Source organism: Glycine max, chromosome 13 (genome assembly GCF_000004515.6).
Source record: "Glycine max cultivar Williams 82 chromosome 13, Glycine_max_v4.0, whole genome shotgun sequence".
In the NCBI taxonomy this organism is placed as follows: Eukaryota; Viridiplantae; Streptophyta; class Magnoliopsida; order Fabales; family Fabaceae; genus Glycine; species Glycine max.
Genome location: NC_038249.2, coordinates 42992454 through 43016457, shown reverse-complemented (window position 1 = coordinate 43016457; position 24004 = coordinate 42992454). Strand labels below are relative to the sequence as shown.

At 32.3% G+C, this 24004-nt stretch overlaps 2 protein-coding genes, 1 non-coding gene and 1 pseudogene across 6 annotated transcripts; all 4 read left to right on the top strand.

Annotated features, from left to right (window-relative positions):
* Nucleotides 1-407: 407 nt before the first annotated feature.
* LOC100811143 (uncharacterized) lies at nucleotides 408-5463 on the top strand. Its single transcript, XM_006595008.4, has 11 exons — nucleotides 408-836; nucleotides 1194-1309; nucleotides 2023-2135; nucleotides 2227-2432; nucleotides 2860-3141; nucleotides 3229-3287; nucleotides 3432-3468; nucleotides 3586-3657; nucleotides 3777-3927; nucleotides 4429-4572; nucleotides 4671-5463. Exons 2-11 carry the CDS (start codon nucleotides 1201-1203, stop codon nucleotides 5067-5069), a joined length of 1572 nt encoding a protein of 523 aa, XP_006595071.1. The 5' UTR covers nucleotides 408-836; nucleotides 1194-1200; the 3' UTR covers nucleotides 5070-5463.
* A 131-nt stretch (nucleotides 5464-5594) lies between these two features.
* Nucleotides 5595-7023, top strand: LOC106794260 (uncharacterized; annotated as a pseudogene).
* A 6-nt stretch (nucleotides 7024-7029) lies between these two features.
* On the top strand, nucleotides 7030-11199 carry LOC100819347 (uncharacterized). Of its 4 annotated transcripts, XR_005888039.1 has the most exons (4): nucleotides 7030-8952; nucleotides 9113-9200; nucleotides 10478-10539; nucleotides 10838-11199. It is a non-coding gene; the product is annotated as an uncharacterized protein (transcript). The 4 variants fall into 4 exon arrangements; XR_005888041.1 differs by having other exon boundaries at nucleotides 7030-7940; nucleotides 8008-8952; nucleotides 9113-11199; XR_005888040.1 differs by having other exon boundaries at nucleotides 7030-8102; nucleotides 8827-8952; nucleotides 9113-11199.
* Nucleotides 11200-16514: 5315 nt separating this feature from the next.
* Nucleotides 16515-18485, top strand: LOC100818806 (protein SHORT-ROOT). The gene has a single exon (XM_003543525.5). It carries the CDS (start codon nucleotides 16672-16674, stop codon nucleotides 18001-18003), a length of 1332 nt encoding a protein of 443 aa, XP_003543573.1. The 5' UTR covers nucleotides 16515-16671; the 3' UTR covers nucleotides 18004-18485.
* Nucleotides 18486-24004: the final 5519 nt, after the last annotated feature.

Sequence of the window (24004 nt, the reverse complement as noted above, 5' to 3'; positions counted from 1 at the left end):
GTGGTTTTCTGTCAGGTCAAACGTGGATTAGGGGAGTGTTTGGAGTGGTTCTTTGACACGCTTTTGTTAACCTATTAATTAATAAATAAAAAAATCAGCCTTAGTGTTATTTTACTTTATTCTTTAATTAATAACCATCCGTGTAATTTTTTTAATATTATTAATTAACTTTGATTATAAATGAAAGCTTACTTTCAGCAAATAAAAAAAAAACTAATTACTCCTTTATATAGTTAATGAACGTCTAGTAGATTTTCTCCATTTTTAATTAAGGAAATTACTTTTATGCCAATGAAAGTGCGACGATGGTTCATTTCTTAGAATTGATGACAAGGAGTGGAGGTAGATATTTCAGCATATGTTAGCACGCGAAAAAGTTAAACTCTCCAAACTTTAAAGGGGTTAATGATCCAATAAATCGATCTATATATGGCTTAAGCAACCAACCCATCCATGCTTTTATTTTGTTTTTTTGTGTCTTGAGAATTAGTTAAAGAAAGAGAGGGGATGACAACAATCTCATGGTGTTTCGGTTGAGGTTAGATTTGGCTTCTTGCTCCTTAGGAATGACATTTGACTAGTTTGAATATTCAAGTTGTTTTCATTCACGTATATATACACTTTTCTGCACCCTTCTGAGGAATGAGAATGTGGGGATTTAGCTTCAGCTGTTTTGGTTTGAAGAAAATTGAGAAGGAAGATTATATGCCACTTTTCATATGCAAGCTAGCTACATTAAAAGTTTATTACGGAAGCAAAGCAAGGAAGAGCCAGTGAAACTTGTTGCAGGTCTTGAGAAGAATATTTCCAGCACGTTTCATCTCTCAGATTATCGAGTAAGTTATTTAGAAATGACAACAACTACATGCACTTCCACAGTCAAAAATGTTCTTTCCTTGTAGCCAACTCCTTCTATGTGTACGACAAACTTTAAAAAGTTCTAAGCAATTTCACCACGGAAAGCTGCTACAAGTGCACTGCACATGAGGAAGATTGCTTCTTCTATATGTATCCAATTAACATGCATATACATATTAGATCATGAACCATGGAAACTCCCTTCCTCTCCCTTGGTTGATTGCACATATATATTTCTAGTTCTTGAAACAACACGGTTATAGCTAGAAAAAAAATGCTTAGAGTTGAATTGGTAGGGAGAATATATGAATATCTTGGTTCTTATAATTTGGCAGGTTAAAGATGGTCATAGTCAATGTCACCAACGGCCTAGTATCTACAGTAGTGATTATAGTCTTGATTTTCCCAGAAGTTGCATCACAAGCACTCTCACCCAGTGATTCTGTTGCAGGTAAGATTTGGTTTCCTCGTAGACTCAATATATTCCTTCTTCAGATTTTCTAAAATTGCCATGCACTTATGGGTATTCAAGTATATACTGATCTCGAAAAGTTTGCATAGTTAACGTGGGATATATGAAATTGTTATTGTTAGTCATATGATTTTAAAATCAGTTCCTTGTCTAATGTCAGGAAATGCCCAAATGGGTAAGAATTAAATAACATACACGTCTACTAGACTAGACGCAAGGTGGATAGTAATAAATTGAGGATATTTTTTGTTTGCTCTCTTCGCAAATGAGTGAGTATATATATATATATATATATAGGAAAACCCAAATTGAAATTAGTCTATATAGTATGTAATATGAATATATTCATTAACGTTTTATACCAATTACTAATTATGTTATCCTTCACGCTTTAAAAAGCAATGAAGAGCAGATCTGATACTGATTATCAAAGTTAGTAATTTTAAATAATCTATTGTTATTATAGTATATAAACGTAAAGAACGCATTGGAGTATCATCAGTTTTAGGATTTCCTTGTCAAATCGTAATAAGTGCTAGAGTACAATTTTTGTATTTGATGGTCCAAAGTGAACAATAATGGTTTTTCTTGCACTATACATGATTTTGAAGTTTGTATGAACCCAAGTTTCATTTTTTTGCTTTTGGCTGTGGCATTGACAATGAGAAGTATTATGTCTATGGTTGATGCAGATAATGTGTCAGAAGCCATTATACAACCGGATAATACTATTAGAGTGGACCCTTTAGATCATTTCCAAAAATACAGAGGAGGATTTAACATCACAAACAAGCATTATTGGAGTGTAAATCTCTATTGTCCCTTTTCGTTTCTAAATGTAATTTCTAATTTCTAACATCAAAGATGTTATTAACATGTCCTTAATATTTTTGTAGTCTGCGATCTTCACTGGAGTATATGGATATGCAATTGGGGTGCTCTGCATTTTGTGTGGAATCGTGTGTGGAACTTTTTTGGCAATATCCACGGCTTGTCACAAAAATGACGGAGGAAGAAGGATGAAGAAGGTCTTTCCTTGTAATTATAAGAGTTGTGATCTTTCACTAATTCTTTTGGCTATATTGCTCACCATTTTTACTATGTAAGCGGCTCATCCTTGTCTCTAGCCTAGTAACAATGACATTTCTGAATTGGGGCATCTTTTTTTTACCCTTCCAAACCTGAAAGGGTATAAACCAGTCCACATATATAACATTCCTGATAGGCTTATTTTAAAGGTTTTAAGTAGTTGATAATGCATTAAATTGTGGACAAATTGCAGCCGTGAAGGCTCCAAAAACCTTGACATTGACCCTTTTTAAAACTTTAGGCAAGAGTTAAAATAGTCTTCCAAATTGAAAACGGAATGGTCATAGATTTATCACAACTTGGACACGGTGGACATAGATACAAAGAAAGGCATGAGCTGTGTAATATTAGTACCATAGACAAGTTTAGTTTTGAAAGTAACAGTGAAAGTGACCAGTACATTTACTTGATGTATGTATGCATGGCTCTTGTTTTTGTAGAGCTGCAACTGGGCTAGTTCTTGCTGGGAGTGCAAGGTTCCATTCTGAAGCAAAAAATTCAGTTAATATTATAATCAAGACAGCGAATGAGGCATCAGAAACGATACACAACACAACAGGAGTGTTAAAAGACATGGAAAGTAACTTCATGGAAGCCAATGTCAAAGCTGATGCTTCTGTAAATCTTGACTCTACAACTGAGAGACTTGATGATGCATCTGCAAACATTGAAAAACAAGCTAGGAAGAATAGGCGTCTTATTTACAAGAGCTTGAAACTAGTGTAAGACTCCCTTTGTTTCTCTTACTCCTGATGAAATGTAAAACGAATAATGCATTTCGTGGCAATAAGGAAATCTTTTTATCGCAGGTTTATAATTACCACGGTGATTATAAGCTTGAACTTGGCTGCTGTAATAGCTTTGTCAGGTATTCTAAGTTGTTCTATATGCTTAACATGAATGACATGTATCTTCAGATTCATGAGAATTTCAAATTTGTACATCTTTTTTTCTTTTTATTTCTACACATGATACATGGTTCTCATAAAATGTTGGAATTTTCTGTGAACAGTTTCTGGAGTACTGAGGTTAAGGCGGGCACTATACCTGTAAGCAAGCTAAATTTTATCAGCTTGAAGCCATAGAATCAAGTGTATTGACTACATGTATGATATGCGTCAGAAATCTAAAATCTTGTTTTGTTGTTTTCCTCTTCTTTTCCACAGGCTTGTTGTATTATGCTGGCTGATGACAGTGATATGCTGGCTATTCTTTGGAGCCTATTTCTTCTTGGAAAAGTAAATTCATGCCCTTTCTGAATTATATTTTTTCAACACTTACATTTTTTTTCCAACAATGAATATGTTTATAAGGTGGAAGTTTGAGTTTAATTATGAAGAGTTCTTTTTTATTGTAGATTTTCTGGTGATGTATGCACAGCTCTTGACAGCTTTCAAGAAAATCCCTATAACAACAGCCTAAGCTCAATCCTCCCTTGTGATGAATTGCTCTCGGCAAAGTCAGTTCTATCTGATGTCAGTGCTGGAATCTACGTCCTTGTTAATAAGGTAACTTTTGCATAATCACAATTCAAAACATCAGTTCTTGTACATTATGACTGCACATCAATCAACAGAGCTAAAAGCATAAACTGAGCCTTCTAGTCTTATAAATAAGAGTATAACATCAATTTGTTCCTTCAAATGACACCACCAACCAATTTGGTAAAAACAAACTTAGTTCCTGACTTTTACAACTGTCTATCAATTTGTCACTAGTTAATTTGGTGTCTAACATCATGGAAAACAAATTTAGTCCTATTTCTTACAATAGTTAGTCAATTTGGTCCTACCACACACTAACTTCAAAGTACCAAATTGACTAACCAGCACCAATGCTAAGAGCCAAAATGTCTCAAAAGTTGCCAAAGTGAGGGACTAAACTTATTTTTTCACAATATCAAGGACTAATGTTTTAGTGTTGCAATTCTACTGTTGTACTATATTATTGTTTATACAATATTGGCGTTCTGATGAAGGAATAATGTTTTGGTTTTGGTCATTGTCCAGGTGAATGCAAACATATCAGCCATGCAGGCAACATCAGCTGTGAATCTTGTTCAAGTTTGCAACCCCTTCTCAGCCCCACCCAAGTATTCATACCAGCCAGAAAACTGCCCTGCTAACACTATACGAATAGGAGATATCCCAAAGGTAATATTGTCTTGATGAATTATATTTTTGCCCTTTATTACTACAAGACCAAGATGTACTATAAGTACTAACACCATCATTACCCTGATGCATTCAAGGTTTTGAAGCCTTTTTCTTGTCTAAATGTGACTGATGGAACCTGTGACAATGGAGATTTAATACCCGGCAGTGAATACATGAGAGTTGAGGCTTACACAAGTTCAATTCAAGACCTACTGAACGTGTATCCGAGTATGGAAGCCTTGTTGAAATGCCAAGTGGTGAAAGATGCATTCTCTCAAGTCCTTGTTAACCACTGCAAGCCTTTGAAGAAATATGCTAAGATGGTATGGCTAGGATTGCTGTTTCTTGCAGTGATCATGGTGTTGTTGGTTGTGCTATGGACTATAAAAGCTAGTCATGAGCACCGTTATCATCTTTCAGATGGTTCTGTGGAGCCTCATAGTGCACCAACCAAAGCCTTGGAATCGGGACCAATTAAAGAGATTGAGATTTGACAACAACTAAATTCATCAATATTATACTTAGTCCAAAGAACTTAGGAACCGGGTACTGGAATGCAAATGCGCAAGCATCTTCCAATAATCCCGTATAGTGTAACATTTTGTAGGTTGTACATACTACATAGTCAATACATACACAAGTCAAAAGATAGACCAAGGGCATCTAGAATTTGCCTTTGGTGATATAATTTTCACATAACTTTTTGTTCAAAAGAAAAAATTCACACTGGGGACCAACCCAAAACAAAAGACCATCCAGATGCACGAAAATCATCAAACAACAAATGAATGAATCATCTACATTTACAAGTTGTCCTTTTTTTCCTCCTGTTTTGCTTAAATATATTTAGTCTGCGTAAATAAGATAATATTCATTTTTGTTCCCATAAAAAATATTTAGTCAGTCTTTTATTTATTAACAATTTTTTTTTTTATCTTTTGTTTATGCAAACAAGAAACGCACGCCACATTTTCATTTTTATTTCTAGAAGAAGGCAATATATTTTCTAGAGACTAAAATCAGGCATGTTGTTTCCTACATTCTACTGTTATTTTATGCATTTTCCATTACATTCTGGGAAGCTCTTTCCAGGATGAAATAGGAAGTGCAAGAAGAAATAGTGGAAGTGCAGGAAATAGTCCTAATCAAGCATTCACTGTTAGTCAGGACTGATAACATATTTAGCTTCATTTTTTTTTATCATGCAATGTGTCCAACTTCCTCAAAAAACAAAAACTCAGTATCTTTACCGGGCCAACCGAAATTTGGGCCTGCTCGTAATCTCGTTTTACCCGAAATTCCATGAAAATGAATGAATACACAATACTAATATACAATACACCACATGAGGCCAATGATGTAATACAATAATACTAGAATTGAATGGAAAATGGAAAACAAAGGTAATGATGACGATGAAAATGGTGATGGGTGTCCGTGTCCGGTGAAGCTGAGTGATTGTTTAGAGGAACTTGTGAGGTTGACTCTCAACTCTCACTCGCACCATCTCAATCTTTCTTCCCAGTTTTTCTCCAACTTCTCAAGGATGACCCAACGCACTCATCATCTTCACACTCACAATCACAACCAAACGGTTAGTAATTTTCAATTTGTATTCCTAAACTGCTTCTGTTACTTACATCCTTGTCTGTTCTGTTTTTAGTTGAAAAGGTTGTTTTTTATCTGGGTATCTTCAAGTAAGAAGACAATAAACTCACGAGTCAAATAGTCAAATTCATTATAAATTTCTCTCTTTTTTTTTTCTTCTTGGTGGGGGTGATTTGTATTTTTGAGTTTAATAGAGATGTATTGTCATGTCATCTAGTTAGAAATCATTTTGATATGATTTTTTAGGTAATTATTATAAAAGTCAACAAAGATATCATTTCCATTGATGAAGTGTATATTTTATTTATTTTAGATTTTTTTGGCAAGACAATGTGTATGCGTATTTTTACTATCTTGCAGATTCTTTGGAAGGAGTGCCACCGTATCCCTTATACAAGCGCATTGCTTCAGCTCTGTTGAGGTGCATGGAATCTGAAACATTTTGTAGGATAGGCGGCAATTTAGCCATGACCAATGAATTTGAAGATTCTTCCATTCAGCAGAAGCGTAATGAGTGGCACAAATTGATTGTAGAGAAGGGGTTTGAAATAGAGAATGTAAATGCAGTGTTAAGTGTCGCATTTCTTTGCTATGCTCTTGTTCATCTACCGCAGAAGCTGGTTTTAATAAGTGTACTTTTGTTTCAACAGATTTGAAGAATGTTTTCTTTGAACTTCATGTGCAAGAGCCTTCTTTTCACAGCTAAATGGTATGTATTTATCACTCTGTACCCTATATGATGAAGTTCAATGTAATCACGTCTGGAAAATGTGTTCTTTTGCATAAACCGTGCTTCTTGGTAGAAAAATTATCTATTGCCACTGAAAAATTATCTATTGCCTGCAGATGGCCTAAAACCAATTGAAGGGAGGTGTGCCAGTGGGAAATACAATAGGTTTCAATATTTTTTTTTTAATTCAAAATATATTCTTAGATATGTATAACTGTTATTTCAATTCCTAATCTTTACATTTCCTCCATTATAAAAGAGTGTCACACTATCATACGTTAACATTTGTGATTCACATTGAGTTGGTATTAAACCACCAAATTAAATGTTTTGTTGTTTGGATTTCTGGAATTGAGTCTTCTAGATGTAAAAGACATGAAAGTAACATTGAGTAATCAATTGGAGGCAAACTCAACCAACTGAACAAACAGTCGGCTTATTTTTTGAAACTTTGAGGCTTGTTATAATCAAACCAATTGGATGTCCGATTCGGGACTATATGACATGACCAATCAATAAAAATACTCTAACACCAAGAACAAAATTTGAAAGGGTTTGTAGCTTCAACTTGTATGGGCTCAAATTATTAAGATTTGGCCTTTGAAGATATGAGCGGTTTGATTCTCCATTAGGCCACCTATACCCCTCCCCTACCTAGGTGCATGTCCTTCCAATATAACTAAAACAAAAAGGAATCAAATGCCTTTCCCTCCTGTCTAGGGAGCGGAATTATGTGATATTTTCATATTTTAAATTCTCTCAAAATAATCTTCATAACGAAATCCACAAATGCACTCAATACAATATTATATCATAATCACTTGAGCCATATCATATGGACCTTACCTTACTTGGATCTTATCTTCTCTTAATATTTTGCTACCAATCTACTATGAGCTATATGCAGCCCATTTTATTTTTCCATTCACTTTTTCATTTTTGATTTATTTTTCCCCCTAATTTGGTTTCCAGGATTAAATCAGGAAGTCTAATTCTCTTTAATAAGTCTGTGGTGTTTGAAGTTCAGGTAATGCTTTGTGTGGTTAATAATTAGTGCTTCAGTCTTAATGGCTTTGCTCTCTTAACTTCACCAGTATGTCGGGAGTAAGACAGTATCCTACGTCCTTTGCCTTGTTGGAGGCAGAAAGCCTTGGAAAAGTTCTTCCTGGAGTTGAAAGTAGTGAAGAAGGTACTGAACATCCTGATTATAGACAAAGAAGTGGAATGAGCTTGTATAGCTATACAAATAATCATTCAGAGAGTTGTTCAATTTCAAATGAACAACCAAAATAAACAAAATAAGTACTCCAAGAGGTAATTTGTCCTCATACTGTATTTATACATCCAAAAAAGTTTTTAAAAGGAAAGAACCACCATTTAATCTATGCCTAAAATAATTCCAGATTTTATACTGATTTTTCCACAGTAACACTTGCATAGCATTACAGGTGTAAAAGTCTACCGGAGGTTTTACACAGAGAAGGAACAGGCAAATGGTGTTCTTGCACTAATTGTTTCAAAATTCACCCCTCAAATTGGATTTTAAAATCATCTACAACTCCCTTATAAGACTGCTTCTATCTTGTCCAAATGATTAATTATTAGTTTGATGTTGTCTTTGATTTGTTAGTTTTTATTACTTTCTGATGATCATAGTATTTATTACATATGCTGAAAAAAATGGTTTACTTAGTAAACAGTAATTAATATAATCATACATTGATGTGTTGCATAAGAGGGACAGAAACAGATAATAACAGCTACTAATGTTTTTGTACCTGCATATGTTCATGTTTCACCTGACTGCAGGTGAACTAATACTTAGTGTTCTTATATGAGGGTGAATTATGTTTCTAAGTGTAAGAACTAATTCTCAAGTGTTCTGGCTTTTATGTTGTTCTGCTTTTTTTCAGGAATTAAGGCATGAGGGTGTTCAAAGCCTTCTAGGTCTGATGCATACCACAGGGACAATTCCTAGCGCACTTCCTCCACCAATATCAACTCTATTAGCATCATTTAATTTGCCATGCAATCCAAATGTAAGAACCTTAGGAACAAACTGCTCCACATTAACAATAAGTGTTAATTTTGTAGGACTTTTCACTGTTTTCGCTATAATAAATTTTTTGGGCCTCTATAGGATGACTTTATTGATGCTTTATGTCAAATTATATATGTAAACTTGTGATCATTATTCAGGAAAATGGGTTGACTGAAGGAGCTCATGCATTGGCCAAGCATGCTTGCAGGAGTGGCAGTGGTTATTGGGATTCTCTAAATGGAAACAGTAAGGATTTTTTAAATAGAATTTTTTAGATTTATCTTTGTAATTGCCTTTTGATCTCCATTCTGTCTTGGTTATCTAGGTTTGTCAGCACATGGAATCTGTTTCCCATAAGAATTTGATACAGTTTAAAATCAGAACTTCATTGAATTCCGCATAGACTCCACACAGATCTAGTAGATGAACTTCCCAACCAGCCTTAGATCCAAGGCTCTCTGAGAAAACAATTCTCGGTCCTGCAAAACAGAAAAACAGGATAGGCATCAAGCCATCAAGTACTGTTAATCATGTTTGGAACTCCCCAAACAAAAGATCAATAATAGGAACACATACACACTAAAAAGAAAATGATAGACACAACATTTATGTGATTTGGCACCTCTTGCCCATGTCAACAAAAGCACTCCAATAAAATATCCACTATCTCAACAACATCATAAGTTTTGTGGAAAACTTGAAAACCATCCCCAAATGTGTATCACTCTATACACCCGAGTATCTCTCCACTCAAGAGTTATACGGAATGATAAATATTCTCTTCTCATTTCACAAGAGACTCTCCACTACTCAAGTGACCTCTCTCACTTGCTTGTGGATTCCTCCTCACTCTTCTCTTGGGTATATAGTGGATGGCATGCCTTCTTCCAAGGATGAAATTAATTACTCTTTACATTTCTAAGACCCTTGAAAAGTAAATCTCTTCTTCCTAGAGTCGTGAATTAATTTCATAACAATTACTAATTGTTATGAAATTACCCACTCATTGGAACCATCATCTTAACCTTATCCTTTTTATTTTATTTCATTTGAACAAAACATACTCCCTAGTCCATATAACTATACCACATACAGTTGAATAACTGCTACACAACTTTCCTACCATATTATTTCCCCATCATATACAATTAGATAACTCTCCTAAAACTAGACCTATTTCTAATTCTGGCCTGCAATTTTCTTATTTCTCCTAGAGCACACAATCCACGTTTTGGGCTTGGTCTTTGGATGATCCAAAACCTAACATCTTGACGTTGGGGCTCGGGCGCCGACATAATTTTTCTGTAAATGTTTTCTGAGTTAGGTTCATAAGTTTGCTGAAATGTTAAGTGAGTTTATTAACAGTGTGTTGCTTTCAAATAAGTTGATCATGCTTTCATTGATCCGGTCTTTTTCTATGTTGTTTCTAGATTCTAATAAAAATAAGCTTGCTATGATTGTTATTAACCGCTTAATGGCATATTGTTGTTGGCTGAATGTGCATACTGTCCCACCACATGGAGTTGTCTTTGAAATAAGGGTTGCTGGTGGATATGGTGCACGTTGGACAGAAGATGGAAGTAAGGTGTGGATACCCACTAAATTCTGGTATTTATCTGCTTCCATTACAGGTTTATGCACGGTATACTGTCCTATCTTGTCTCATAATTTGAAGTAGGACTATGTTCAAAGTTAAGCATTTGATGTAACTTGTGTTAGACTCATCCACTATTCATTGGCTGGGAATAAGGTTTCAACCTGGAGGAAAGTTTTGTACTTTTCAACTTGCAGGATTCATTGTTATCAAACTTGGTAACAGATAGTTCTTGTCTATTTAAAATAAATTCTCTACCCATTTCTTTTGAATGTTTTTCTTTTTCCAGTTTATTTGATTTTTAGAGCCCTACATGCAAGATGGTCACTCAAAGGGATGGAAGCACTAGTTCTGCTGGCCAGGCCACAACAACTGCACCTTTGTAATTGAATGTCACACGTTTTCCTTTCATCTTGTGATGGAACTGGGTTTATGGCACAGTATTTGTTTTTCTGTCTCTACTTTTCAGCTCTGGACTTTAGCTAACAATCTAGTCTAATATCTCAGAGTGATCTACTTAAGTAGATTTGTGTATAATGTATATAGATGGTGCATTCAGTATAAGTGTTGCTTGTTTCATCCTGTACTTTTCGGAAAGAAGTATCCGTTTAGCTCAAGTTGATTATTAAAAGTTGCTGACAAGTTCCACTATGACTCCTTTTTTATTGGGTCCGTAGCTCCTTTTAATCTTTATCCATTTGACTTCTAGTAGTTATGGGTCCTTGACATTGCCATATTGGGGCTTGATGGTCGGTTTTATATCTTCATGCCTTTTATTCTTTTTCTTGTCGGTGTTTTACATGAGCACATCTTGTGATACATTTATTTTGCAACAATAAAGACCAAGCCTCATTTCACTAGGTAGAGGTGGCTAAATAGATCAATTTTCATTGGAAAAAATTACTGTGAAAGAAATAAGTAACTTTATACTCAAATATTGCGGGTGTAAAGGTGGTAAAATTTTATTTCACTTATTCATAAATTAGCATTTTGAAGAGTTTTTTTTTTTTTTTTTTTTTAGTTTTGGGAAATGTTTTTATTTTCTACCAAACGTAAGAAACTTTTTATTTCTGTCACTTTTCTGGAAAATGAGATTCTTTTGATATTATAAGTAGGATTGACTCAAGAGTAAAGCAATTAAAATTTAAGCTTTAGTGTTAACTAAAAGGTCTTATATATTACTTTTTTCTTTAAAGTAAAATAAGTCTTAATTTTTGTTTTAGACCTCAAATTCTGTTGGATCAATCTTGATTGTAACAAAATGAAACTTCATATGCAAGAAACAAACTGTAAAACTTGATTCAGGGATTACCATGTGTAGTTTATTTTATTTTTATTTTATCTTAAATGTGATTTTAATACAACTCACAATTTTATTTTTTATTTTACATTGGTGACATTACAAAGTATAAACTCCTATAACCTGGTTCACTGATGAAGGTTGCAAGCAGTTTTCCTTGATTTTATTATTTTTAAGTGGCATATGAAATTGTTCTTCAAAAGTGTTGTTGCTAGTTGTGGTGGCAATTACTAAATCAGACGACCTTGGCCTGTGTTTGAGCCATTGGCACAATAGCTGGAACCTATCACCATCATTACCTTTAACTTAGCCATGGCTCACATCCATATTCTATCCGTCCCTATTGTCCCGCCACTCCAGTGAATTACAGTTATACATACACACACGAGACACCAGCTTCTGTTTCCTGTTTGTGGTTGTCATGCATACCTAAAACTCTTGCATAGGGTTGCACGATTGTTGTAGTACAAGCTGGGAGGTAAACCAAGTTGTACTTGTCTATCTTTGTTGCATGTAATTTATGTATATTTGCACGACTAACAAGCACAAGCAAGTTAGTTAAACTGTCTCTAGCACACTAGCACCACGCATAGAGACATCTGAATGAGTCATCAAAGTCGATGTCTTCCATTCTCAAAATGTTACACTTTCAGTGTCCTATTTCATCATGTTTAAACCAAGATTCGTGGAAAGTAATAAAAAAAAAGAAACAAAATAAAACAAAAAGTGCCTTAATATAATATACAACGTTTTAGTGAACTTAGGTAAATTTTGTATAGGAACAATCCAGAGGAAAATTTAAATTAGATTTGGACACATATCCCATTCTTGGATGCATCAATCTGAGTTGTTTCCTGCACTCTTTTTGGAATTTTTCTTATCTTTTGGATTGATAATTCTGAAAGTTAAAAAGAATTATCTTCTTGTAATTTTACATTCTGAATTGAAACATTTCGAAAGGAAAAAAAAAAAAAAAAAAAGATCTGTGGGGGAAGTTAGTGGAGGCATGTAACGTCAGCCTCCCCAAAGTGCTGCCTCGTTATGACAATCTTTGAAACAAGTCATGTGACTCCAATTTTCCATCAGCACATGTAATTATTGCTTGCATATGAAGATAGAAGACTTTGATGAGATATTGAGATTAGATATATATATGCAACACATTGGTTAGTCTACACCATTGCTGATCGATCTCCATTTTTGGGAACAATTTTTTTTTCTTCAAAACTATTTCTTTGCAGAAGTTCTACTTGGAAATAATTATTTTTCAAACATAAATTAAACCGAACACATAAATCACTAAAAAATTATAGGAATTGAAAAAAGCAACTGACCTCAGTATGCTAACTAACGGTTATTCATATTTTATATGCATCTTGGGTTTAGAGATTTATTACAACTTTGTAGACCCACAATTGAATCACGTGAAGGACTAATTTTTCATCCACAGTCAATCTTGTTGCCTGGCAAGATTCGGACACGTTTTCAATTTTTGCATATAGTTAATGGCAGTTGATCAATTGATGAAATACGTTTTGTGAAAAGTTTTCAAGCAGATGCAGCAATTCTCTTTGTAATTATTTTTCCTGCACATTTACTGATAAGAAGATTAACTGATTGCCTCTTAAACTGGAGTGAGATAAAGAAATTTCGTGATCCTTGAATTAGCTAATTAATTATTTTGTTAGAGAAGTGACAATAAGTTTAATTAGTCTAAAAGTCTTATTAAATAGTGAGTGACGGAATTATATCATCAATATTACGTACAAAATCGTGAAATTTAAAAAAGTTAAGTTGAAAAATCTTGTCAAAAAAGTATAATCCTTTACAAACTTCGTGACATAACTTTATATCTTGTAGAATGTGATGAATAAGGCGACACATGTAGTGGACAAGGAAAGTTGCAAAATCATGGACCACCATCAATAGGATCGCCCATAAACCTTTTTAACAAAGTAAAATAATTATTAAGAAACGGTTGAGCCTATGGCAAAGACATTTTCTCCAATGATTAGATGGTATGTTGGTAACAAGAGCTTTTCTTAACCTTGTCTTCTTGCCTAATCATTGGTGGGGAATAAATTCCATTTGATACCATATCATTTTGAGCTATTGTTAAATGCAACTTAATGTAAACACGCATGGATGCTAAAGTTCCTTATTAATTATATCCAACAACATTTCAAGTGTTGTAGATTTTTTTATATATTTATTTTTATAATGATTAAAACAACATTGTTTTATCTAGAATCTATTTATTTTTCAAAAAGATTTTTTTCCTGAAAAAATAGCTGAAAAGGACAAATTTAGTTTGTCCCTAACACCCTCTTGGTGTGCATTTGATTTAATATTTATTTTAAAAATAATTATTTTTAATAATTAAAAAAAACAAGTGATTATTTTCAATAAATATACATTTTTTTTCTATTTGCTTTTCTATCTCATTTTCTTCTTATCCTTCACTTCCTTTCCTATTGCATCAGAAATTATATATCACTATTTATCTCTCTCTTCCTTCTTATACACTAATTTTGAAATGTACGATTATTTTTCCTAGCTAGACCATAGCAAATATGTCTCCAGGCTTAATATATAATTTCATTTTATGCCTACCAAAGCTTACAGTTTTAAGCTTTTGAATAGTATCTAAGTTTAGTTCATAAACAAACAGCCCATGTCCTCCTCTCTGTCTTTTGGCTTTTGATATTTAGTAATAGGATCATACTATATGCAGAAAAATTAGGCAGCGATAACATATTGGGTGTTCTAGAGTAGAATTAAAGAGTATATCAAAGGATGACCACATGCCTGAATCGGAAGCATATTTTTCTAGACTAAATTTTTATGCATATGCTATATAATTTATTTTGATATCTGAACTTTAGAAGGTGACATATATGATACACCCTCAAGATGCCTATCCAAGCGGGAGGGAGGTCATCAGGCATCTCTGTCGTTATCATCATCTTCTTATGGCACCACATTTTGTTAATTAGTAAGCAACCGGCAATATATATAAGAACATTGTATTAATGCCTAAGGGGAAGAAAAAAAGAAGACAACATAATAGTAATTCCTAAAAGAGGGAGCTAGACATTAAGAGAAGATACAATTATTAACCTAGTGCCTGGAATGGAGTATATATAAGAGTAATTTAAGATTAATAGCGAGGTCAACAAAGTTTTAAATATCTAACAGCACAAGTACCATTATAATATGTTATATAGTATTTATCTATATCCTTTATCATCATCTATTTGTTTGCATTCACTAAAGAAATATGTTGTTTGTTATTTTTCTTTTAGAATGATCTGATTGCCTTATCGAGTGATTGAGGATTCCTAACCCGCATATCTTATGTGCGGGAATTTATGTTCTATCCCTTCCAAAGCAACTTGTGGGATTAAACTAGACACTAGCTACGATGACAAGGAATTGATGGGTTCCTTTCGTCTGCCAATGTCTTGGCCATCTTTATTCCTATGCATGCGACACATGTATTGCAAAGTAAAGATATTTGATTTGTGATCAATTTTGGTAAGTTTGTGACTATTTTGATTTTTTCTATTTATTATTATTGGCTGAAATTTCTCTCATGCTGATTCCGTTATTATAATAGATAATAGACCCAAATCATTGTTTTTTTTGTTACAAGAGTACAAGACCCAATTAAATCATTTAATAATAAAACTTAAATAAAATTTTATTTAATAATAAAAGTATATTTTTAAAATATTGCAATACTATACATATACACATATATTATTAATTCCTCTAAATTTAAATTAAGTTAATCATCCGTTGACACTATATCCTGTTCCTATCTAGCTACCACATCTTAATAATCTAAACAGTGGGTTACTTTATATCACAATTATCATAAATATAATGTAAAATATCATTTAACGTACAGAGTGCAAGAGATATACATATGCATGCCTGGCTTTTGCAGTAGTGAGCCTTCGATATTCAGAGTATCAAAACTCGGAAAGCGAGGAATATATAGTAACCGGAAATAAGGAGCAGCAATATAATAAGCTTTGTCAGTGTCGCTGTTTTGTTTTCCTAGCTTCTTTCTAGTCTGCAATTCCTTTTCCTTTCTTCGAAATTAAAATAATTTGAACAATATAAACACAACTACTATTGAAAATTATGTAAGTCTATAGTGATCGTTTATATCACTTCACCAATCCAACATAATTGGGGTTAACATAATTAAATTATAAATGGACTATAAATTTTTATTCATAGGATGATTCATTTGTTTTATTAAATAAAAGGATGATTCATTAGTTTCAATAAAAATTCTTTGCCTTCCAAAAACAAAATTCCTTGTGTAATTTTTGCTCAAATAAGATATAACTAAGCTTAACTAATGTCTCGGGATTCAATTCAATATAATTACAACAAATATCTCTTTATTGTAAAATGTATTTAATTTTCTTACTTTATATTTATAAAAAAAGGCATACATAAAATAAAAAGGAAGCATAATTCTTTACTAGTACAAGATAATAAAATTGTGAAAGTTTGAATAAATAATAAAACAAAGTAAAAGAAAATTAGTGTATTTTTTTTCAAATAAAAACAAAAGGCTTAATTATATATATGTGTAATTATCAGTACATATACAGACGCAAAGTGATTAAAATACTAACGAGAGCGATGACAAGTTGTGAAAAGGGCCCTGTATATAATTTCCAAATCACGGTTTTGTGTTGGCCATTCCTCCATCCACCTTTTGATTAAAATAGTCAAAGGAAGAGGACTAGTCCATTGTTGTCCACCATCCTCCATATGCATAATTTTCCACAAACATCAACATGGACATAAGTCCTTACACTCCTCCAAAGAAGCTATCATCACATTCCACCATCCACTCCAATAACCATAACAACATCATTGCCGATGAGGCTACAACGTTAGATCATAACAACATCATGCACCGCAGCAACCACAGCCACACGTCCACGAGCCGTTCTTCTGACTCAGGTGAGCTTAGTGAAGACGGAAAATGGGCCCCCAAACTTCTCAGAGAGTGTGCAAAAGCAATATCAGAGAGAGACTCAACCAAAACACACCATCTTCTTTGGATGCTTAACGAGCTTGCTTCGCCTTATGGAGATTGTGATCAGAAACTCGCCTCTTATTTCTTGCAAGCCTTGTTCTGCAGAGCCACGGAGTCTGGTGAGAGATGCTATAAAACTCTTTCCTCCGTGGCTGAGAAGAACCACTCGTTTGACTCAGCGAGGAGGTTGATACTCAAGTTTCAAGAGGTAAGTCCCTGGACCACGTTCGGACATGTGGCCTCCAACGGGGCGCTTTTGGAGGCCTTGGAAGGCGAGCCAAAGCTCCACATCATCGACCTCAGCAGCACCCTTTGCACGCAGTGGCCAACACTCCTTGAAGCGTTGGCCACGCGAAATGATGAGACGCCTCATCTTAAACTCACAGTGGTGGCCATAGCTGGGTCGGTGATGAAAGAAGTTGGTCAACGGATGGAGAAGTTTGCAAGACTCATGGGCGTGCCCTTTGAATTCAACGTCATTAGTGGATTAAGCCAAATCACCAAAGAAGGCTTGGGGGTTCAAGAAGATGAGGCTATAGCTGTGAATTGCGTTGGAGCATTGAGAAGAGTCCAAGTTGAAGAGAGGGAAAACTTGATTCGTGTGTTTAAGTCTCTTGGTCCTAAAGTGGTAACCGTTGTTGAAGAAGAAGCTGATTTTTGCAGCTCGAGGGGGGATTTTTTTAAGTGCTTTGAAGAGTGTCTCAAGTTCTACACACTTTACTTCGAGATGTTGAAGGAGAGTTTCCCTCCAACGAGTAACGAGAGGTTGATGTTGGAGAGGGAGTGTTCGAGGAGCATAGTTAGGGTTTTGGCTTGTTGTGGTACTGGTCATGAGTTTGAAGATGATCATGGAGAGTTTGATTGCTGTGAGAGGAGGGAGAGAGGGATTCAGTGGTGTGAGAGGCTGAGGAATGCGTTTTCGCCAAGTGGATTCAGCGATGATGTGGTGGATGATGTGAAAGCATTGCTCAAGAGGTACCAATCAGGGTGGTCACTTGTGGTGACTCAAGGAGATGAACATATCTCAGGGATTTACTTGACATGGAAGGAGGAACCAGTGGTTTGGGCATCAGCATGGAAACCCTAGAATATACTTACTTGAATTCAATGAATGTGTGTGTATTGATGATCATTGTATCTATATATTATTATATATATATATATATATATATATATATATATATATATATATATATATATATATATATATATATATATCTGTGTTTGGTGTATGGTACCATTACTATATATATATATTGGGGGGCTAGGCTAAAGCTAAAGCTAGCTAACCTTAAAACCAAGGGACTGAAGAGAAGTACACTGGAAATTAAGGTGCTCTCTGGGGATATATACCAATACCAAGAGTATTATTATTAGATGGAGCTAGCAATGGATGGATGGATCTGGATTTTTCTTTTAACTTTCTCGTATGATTCTTGCACACTTTGTAATTTTTCTCCCGTCCAAGTCTCCTTTAAAGGGCAAGACTTTTTGCTTGGGAGTTTGTGTTGTTAGACTTTTACACCTTTTTATTATAGTTAAGTTAATATATTGCTGCTCTTGTTTGAAGGTGTTTGCACTTGTGCTCTTTTTGTGAATTCCATGCCCGGCTTCCTTCCCTTTTTGTACATGGATTGTTTCCCCGAGCTTATTTTCTTTCAGTGCTTTGGTACGCGTTGTCCGATTTCAATAGATGATTATATATCTCAATAATGTTATCTCTCTGCACAAAGTATTTTATGCATAAACTCTTAGAAATTCAAGATACTTATGTACAGTTGATGAGAGGAGAGGAAAAAGAAACCAAGAAAAATGGGTGTTGGTGATGAAATTAGATTTTGCAACTTCAGTTAGAAACCAATCTTATCCATATGGAAGTACATTGTTGATCATATGTACAGTAATACTAAGAAAAATACTAGACACTAATTACACGAATTTCTTTTGAGATTGACACTCGTCATATTAATATTTTTTTTATCTAAAATTATACACTTTTTTCTTCTTATTATTATTAGTATGACTTTCTCTAAAGAAATTAGATATATTTTTCTACTTTTAGAGTGGATCATGCATAATTATTTTAATAACAAAATAAGAGAAGTGATTATGTATAATTTCCAATTAAAAAGTTGCAATGTAATTAATGTTAATATTAATACTGTATAAGTTAGTGTATATAATGCTGACAAATAAAATATATGTTAGTATAATACCTTTTTGAAAGGGTAGGGCAATGTTTTATTCAATGTCTCTTTCCATTTTCTAATTTATTTATTCTTATTAAAATTTTAGAAAATCACATTTAATAATGGTTAGACGTTAATTTGATATCTTTTATCATACATTTATTAAAATTTGATTCTTATTAAAAAAATTACAAAATGTACATTTATTAATTTGTGTCTCATTATATAACTTTTATCTTAACAAAAAAAAAATTAACTATTTGTATAATGTATCATTCAAACAGATAATTTTATCAATATATAAAAATTGGTATATTATTGATAAATCATATTGTTAATATAACATATTACACAATTAATATAAGTTTAATATATCTATACTAATAATTTAATTTCATTAAACAAATATTATATTAACAAAACTAATTCTAAACCTTGTATTTATTATTGATTTTTTTAGTATATAATGAAAGAGAAATTAGTTTTTGGATTACCTATTGTTAAAAAAAAGTGTAATTAAATAAAAATATATCTGATGGATTATATATTTAATCATTGTGACATTCCTTATCAAATCATAAAACTTACATCTCTTTCTTTATAAGTACCATATATATAATGGTCCTATTACAAATTAAAAATATCACATCCAGTATCATATTCGTGACAAATTGCACCATAACTTTTCGCTTAAGACCATTAATTCCAAAACATCTCATTCAGTACCTAATTAATTCAGATCGAAATAGATAGAAACATTATGTATGACAAAGTATTCCACACAATTACATTCTTGGAATTCAAATTTAAGATAATTAATTAGGCCAAATAGCAGAACTTTTAAATAGTGTTTTAGGTGTTTTTAATATATTATTTTCAATTAAAATTAGAATTTTATCTAAGTAATTAGTGTTGACCTTTTTTAATTATATAAGTTATAAAGGTAAAACTTAAATTCAATTAAAAAATAATATCAAAAGCATTTTAAAATATTACACATAAATTTTATATATCCTAGGCTAAAATGGTACGTGGCATGCCCACGATGGTTACATTATCATTTTTTATCCGATGGATTTATCATGGACAAAATCATATTAAATTGTAATAAGTTTTTTTCTATTTTGTTAATTTAATTTTCCAATTATAATTTTTTGTTTAATTAAAATAATTTATAATTAAATATTTTTAGGGGGATTTTAAAAAATCAAACAAATCCTTATATGCATAACAATACAGCAGAAATAAGAACAATGGGTTTCCAAATTTTGAAATAAATAATCAAATGATTTTACACACTTACATCATAATACATTACTTTATATATCACTATCACCTCATAGTAAATTAGTTTCAATTAGTTCTACACAGAACAAAATACGAAAATAAGCTAAAATCTCGATTAAAATGGGATGCAAATTCTTTCGATTATAGGTAATAAAGTTTTCTGCTAGAGTTTTTTTGTTTTAACGACGCCAATAAGATTTGAATGACCTAAAACTTCATGTAAACTGTTAAAATTAAATCTCCTGTTAGAGTATGACTCAAACTTGTGCATTGATCACCTACTACTATATGATATCAATTGGTTTCTAATATCCAAAATCAAATCTATCTAGTTTTAATATTAAGGCACCTGCATATGTCTAATCCTACAAAGTTGAAGGAAGGATCCTAGTAGAATAAAATGTGTTATGTGAGTTTTACACAAACACATGAATATATCTGAGATAGGCTCGAAAGAGTTTCTAATAAACTGTTCAATGATTCTACCCTTCTACAGGCTTTCGCTTTAAAGAGGCAACTTGGTGAAAAGAGAGAACTCCATGAGTGGGAAACACGGAATCGTACATGTGCTGTAATTTTCAAAAGTTATCCGCGTCTGGAATTTTTATTTTTATAATTCTTATAATTTAAATTTTAATTCTCTTTTAGTCTCTTTAGTTTGAAAATGGTTTTTTAATCCTTATTATTTATATTTTAATTCTCTTTTAGTTCTTATAATTTAAAAGTGATCTTTTTTATTTCTGTATTTTATATTTTAAGTCTCGTTTAGTCCTTACCATCAAAATATGAATAATATTATCAATTATAATTAACCACAAAAATATTAGCAAGTAATTCGTAACTAATTTATCATAAAATAATTTTTAATAAAATAAATAGTTGATAATTTATAACTAATTATTTTTATATATTTTTGTAATAAGAACTAAAAAATAGTTAAAATACGAATTATAAGAATTAAAAAAATTATTTTTAAACTATATGGATTAAAAGAGAATTAAAATATAAACTATAAAGATTAAAAAACTATTTTTAAATTATAAGAACTAAAAGAGAATTAAAATATAAATTATAAAAAGTAAAAAAAAATTATATAAAATAAAATATACGAAACTATAACAAATGAATAATTTAACATCTTCATGTATATCATTCCTAATTAATTACGTGTTTACAGTTGGGAGAGGTAGAATTAATATAATTAATGAAAGAAAAAAGAAGAGGGCCCCATGAGAGACCTTGGTGGTTAGCGACTGAATGGTATGTGTGGCTTTTGGTTCAGTGATTTGAATAGCATATTTGCTTTAATGACTGAGCTCTTGCCATCCCTGCTTTTTAGTTTCTATAGGCCAACATTACATAGTGGCAAGCAAACTTTTTGGATTTAGATCGGACTTGTTGGTACCATTAGTACTCTTTTATACGTTACTTGCTTATCACACCCGCAGAATAACTTACATTCTTGGTTTCTCTCCTTCGTACACATAGATATATACATGCACAAGAATGTAAACCACAGCATAAATACATTACATGCATGACAACCGATATTTTTTTTTTTTTTATATTTTCTTATCACTTCTAACGTTGCTTATAAACCATGATTGCTTCATCTAATGGTCTATAAGAAAACCCAGAGGTAGCTTGGGTGGAACATAAATGCTTCCATGCACTATTCAAACAGTAAACGAAGAAGAACAATATCAAAAAGGAGTATATAGATACTTAAAAAGAATCTGGGTCAAGGAAAAAGGAAATAGTAAATATGTCACTACATATAAGGCTTTTTGTTCCCCTTTTCCAAAACTCGATTACTACAAGCTAAGTCACGCTCAATTTTCGAAAGTGAAATTCCCAACACACAAATGGCATATATTATGGTTTGGTATTAGTGTATTTTTTGTCAAATAAAAACTATAAATTTGTATTAGAAGTGTAATTTGTCTTAATGACAACTTTATTTGTAGGAAAACAAACATATATTATATTATTATATCACATGTTTATATATGTAACATGTAGCTAATTCATCTTATAACATTATTGATCTTAAATAAAATTTAATCATTTTTTATTTTAAAAAACTTCTTTTGGTAGTACTAAGAACCAAACATAGCATTGGGTGAGACTAACTAGTACAAAAGACCTTCGTATGTTTTAATTCTTGTTCTCTTATCTCATACCTATATGTTTAACATTGTGTTTCAAATATTCTTTTGATTTGGGTTTTATAAAAGTTTTTGGTAAGAGATTTAAAATAAAGCTTGTTTTACAGCGTATTTGCATTGTCTTAAAAACAGACGATATTCTACCTTTTGAAAAAAATTACGAAAAATTAATTGCTTCAAAATTCAACCCATTTCTTATTTTCCCTATGTTGTATAGTTATATTAAAAAATAACCATGAGACATTGAGCCATCAATAATCCCGTTCTTATTTTACCAAGAAGAGACATTTTCAAGATGCAACTTGAAAAAAAAAATCATCTTAACAATTGAGACGTAAAAATAGAACTAAACTATTAAAAAGGGGGAAGGGGGAGGAACAAAACATAATGTTCATGGTGAATAAATTAATCATTATTGAAAATAAAGACCTTAGCATAAAAAATATTTATATTCAACGAATACCATATTAAACTTGTTCGATCGATTGTAACAAAAAAAAAAAAAAAACTTTTTTGATCACAAACAACAAGTGGAGCTTTGATGATGTGGAAGCGATTTTCAGCCTAGCAATGAACGGTGGAGACCACTTGCAAATATTTGACACTCAAGTCAATAAGAAATCAGAGGAAAATCAATAAAGTTCTAAATCATATTTGGAGCGCACTCCTCTTAAGTAATCTCCATCCGTAAGAAGAAACAATTATCATATATATACATGCATGATAATGTTGTTTAGCATATAAATGATTGACTCATACTTAATTTTAAAGTAGAAATGAAAGATAATATTATAGGATTTATATTATTCATGCATTATTCATGCACATTACTTAATTAAACTAATTGAGTTAGATCTCTTAGATGACTCGTCCTTGATTTGGATATCAGAAAGTTATTTATAACCAGGTGTTCAAAAAAATTATAACTCTAAATCGAGAATATATGAAATATAAATAAACTCAACCCAAGAATTAAACAACTAAAATTCAAGCTTTGAGTCCACTAAAAAGAAATATTTGCTATCAACCTTTATAAGACAAAAAAATGTTACGTATTATAAAAAGACCCAACATATCTTTCTTATTTAAGATAAAAAAAAATCATTTTAAATTTTATTTTAGCACCTACTCACTGTTTGTTTATCATAGGAGGTCAGACAACTAGAGAAGAATGAATTGAAATTATAAAAATTGACTGGGATACTCATATTATATTATTAAATAATTACTAATCTACAGGTATTAAATAAGTGCTCTCATTGTGTAAAAAAAAATGCTCTCATAATAATAATAATAGAAAAGTGCTTTGTATGCTTGGTGGTTGGATTAATGTTTCTTTCTTTTTATGTGTTGTGTATAATTGTTTGGGCCATAATTCAGAAATCAGCTGTTGATTTGTGCATCCGACATAATTGTTTGTACACCTAGCATAATAGTGCAATTT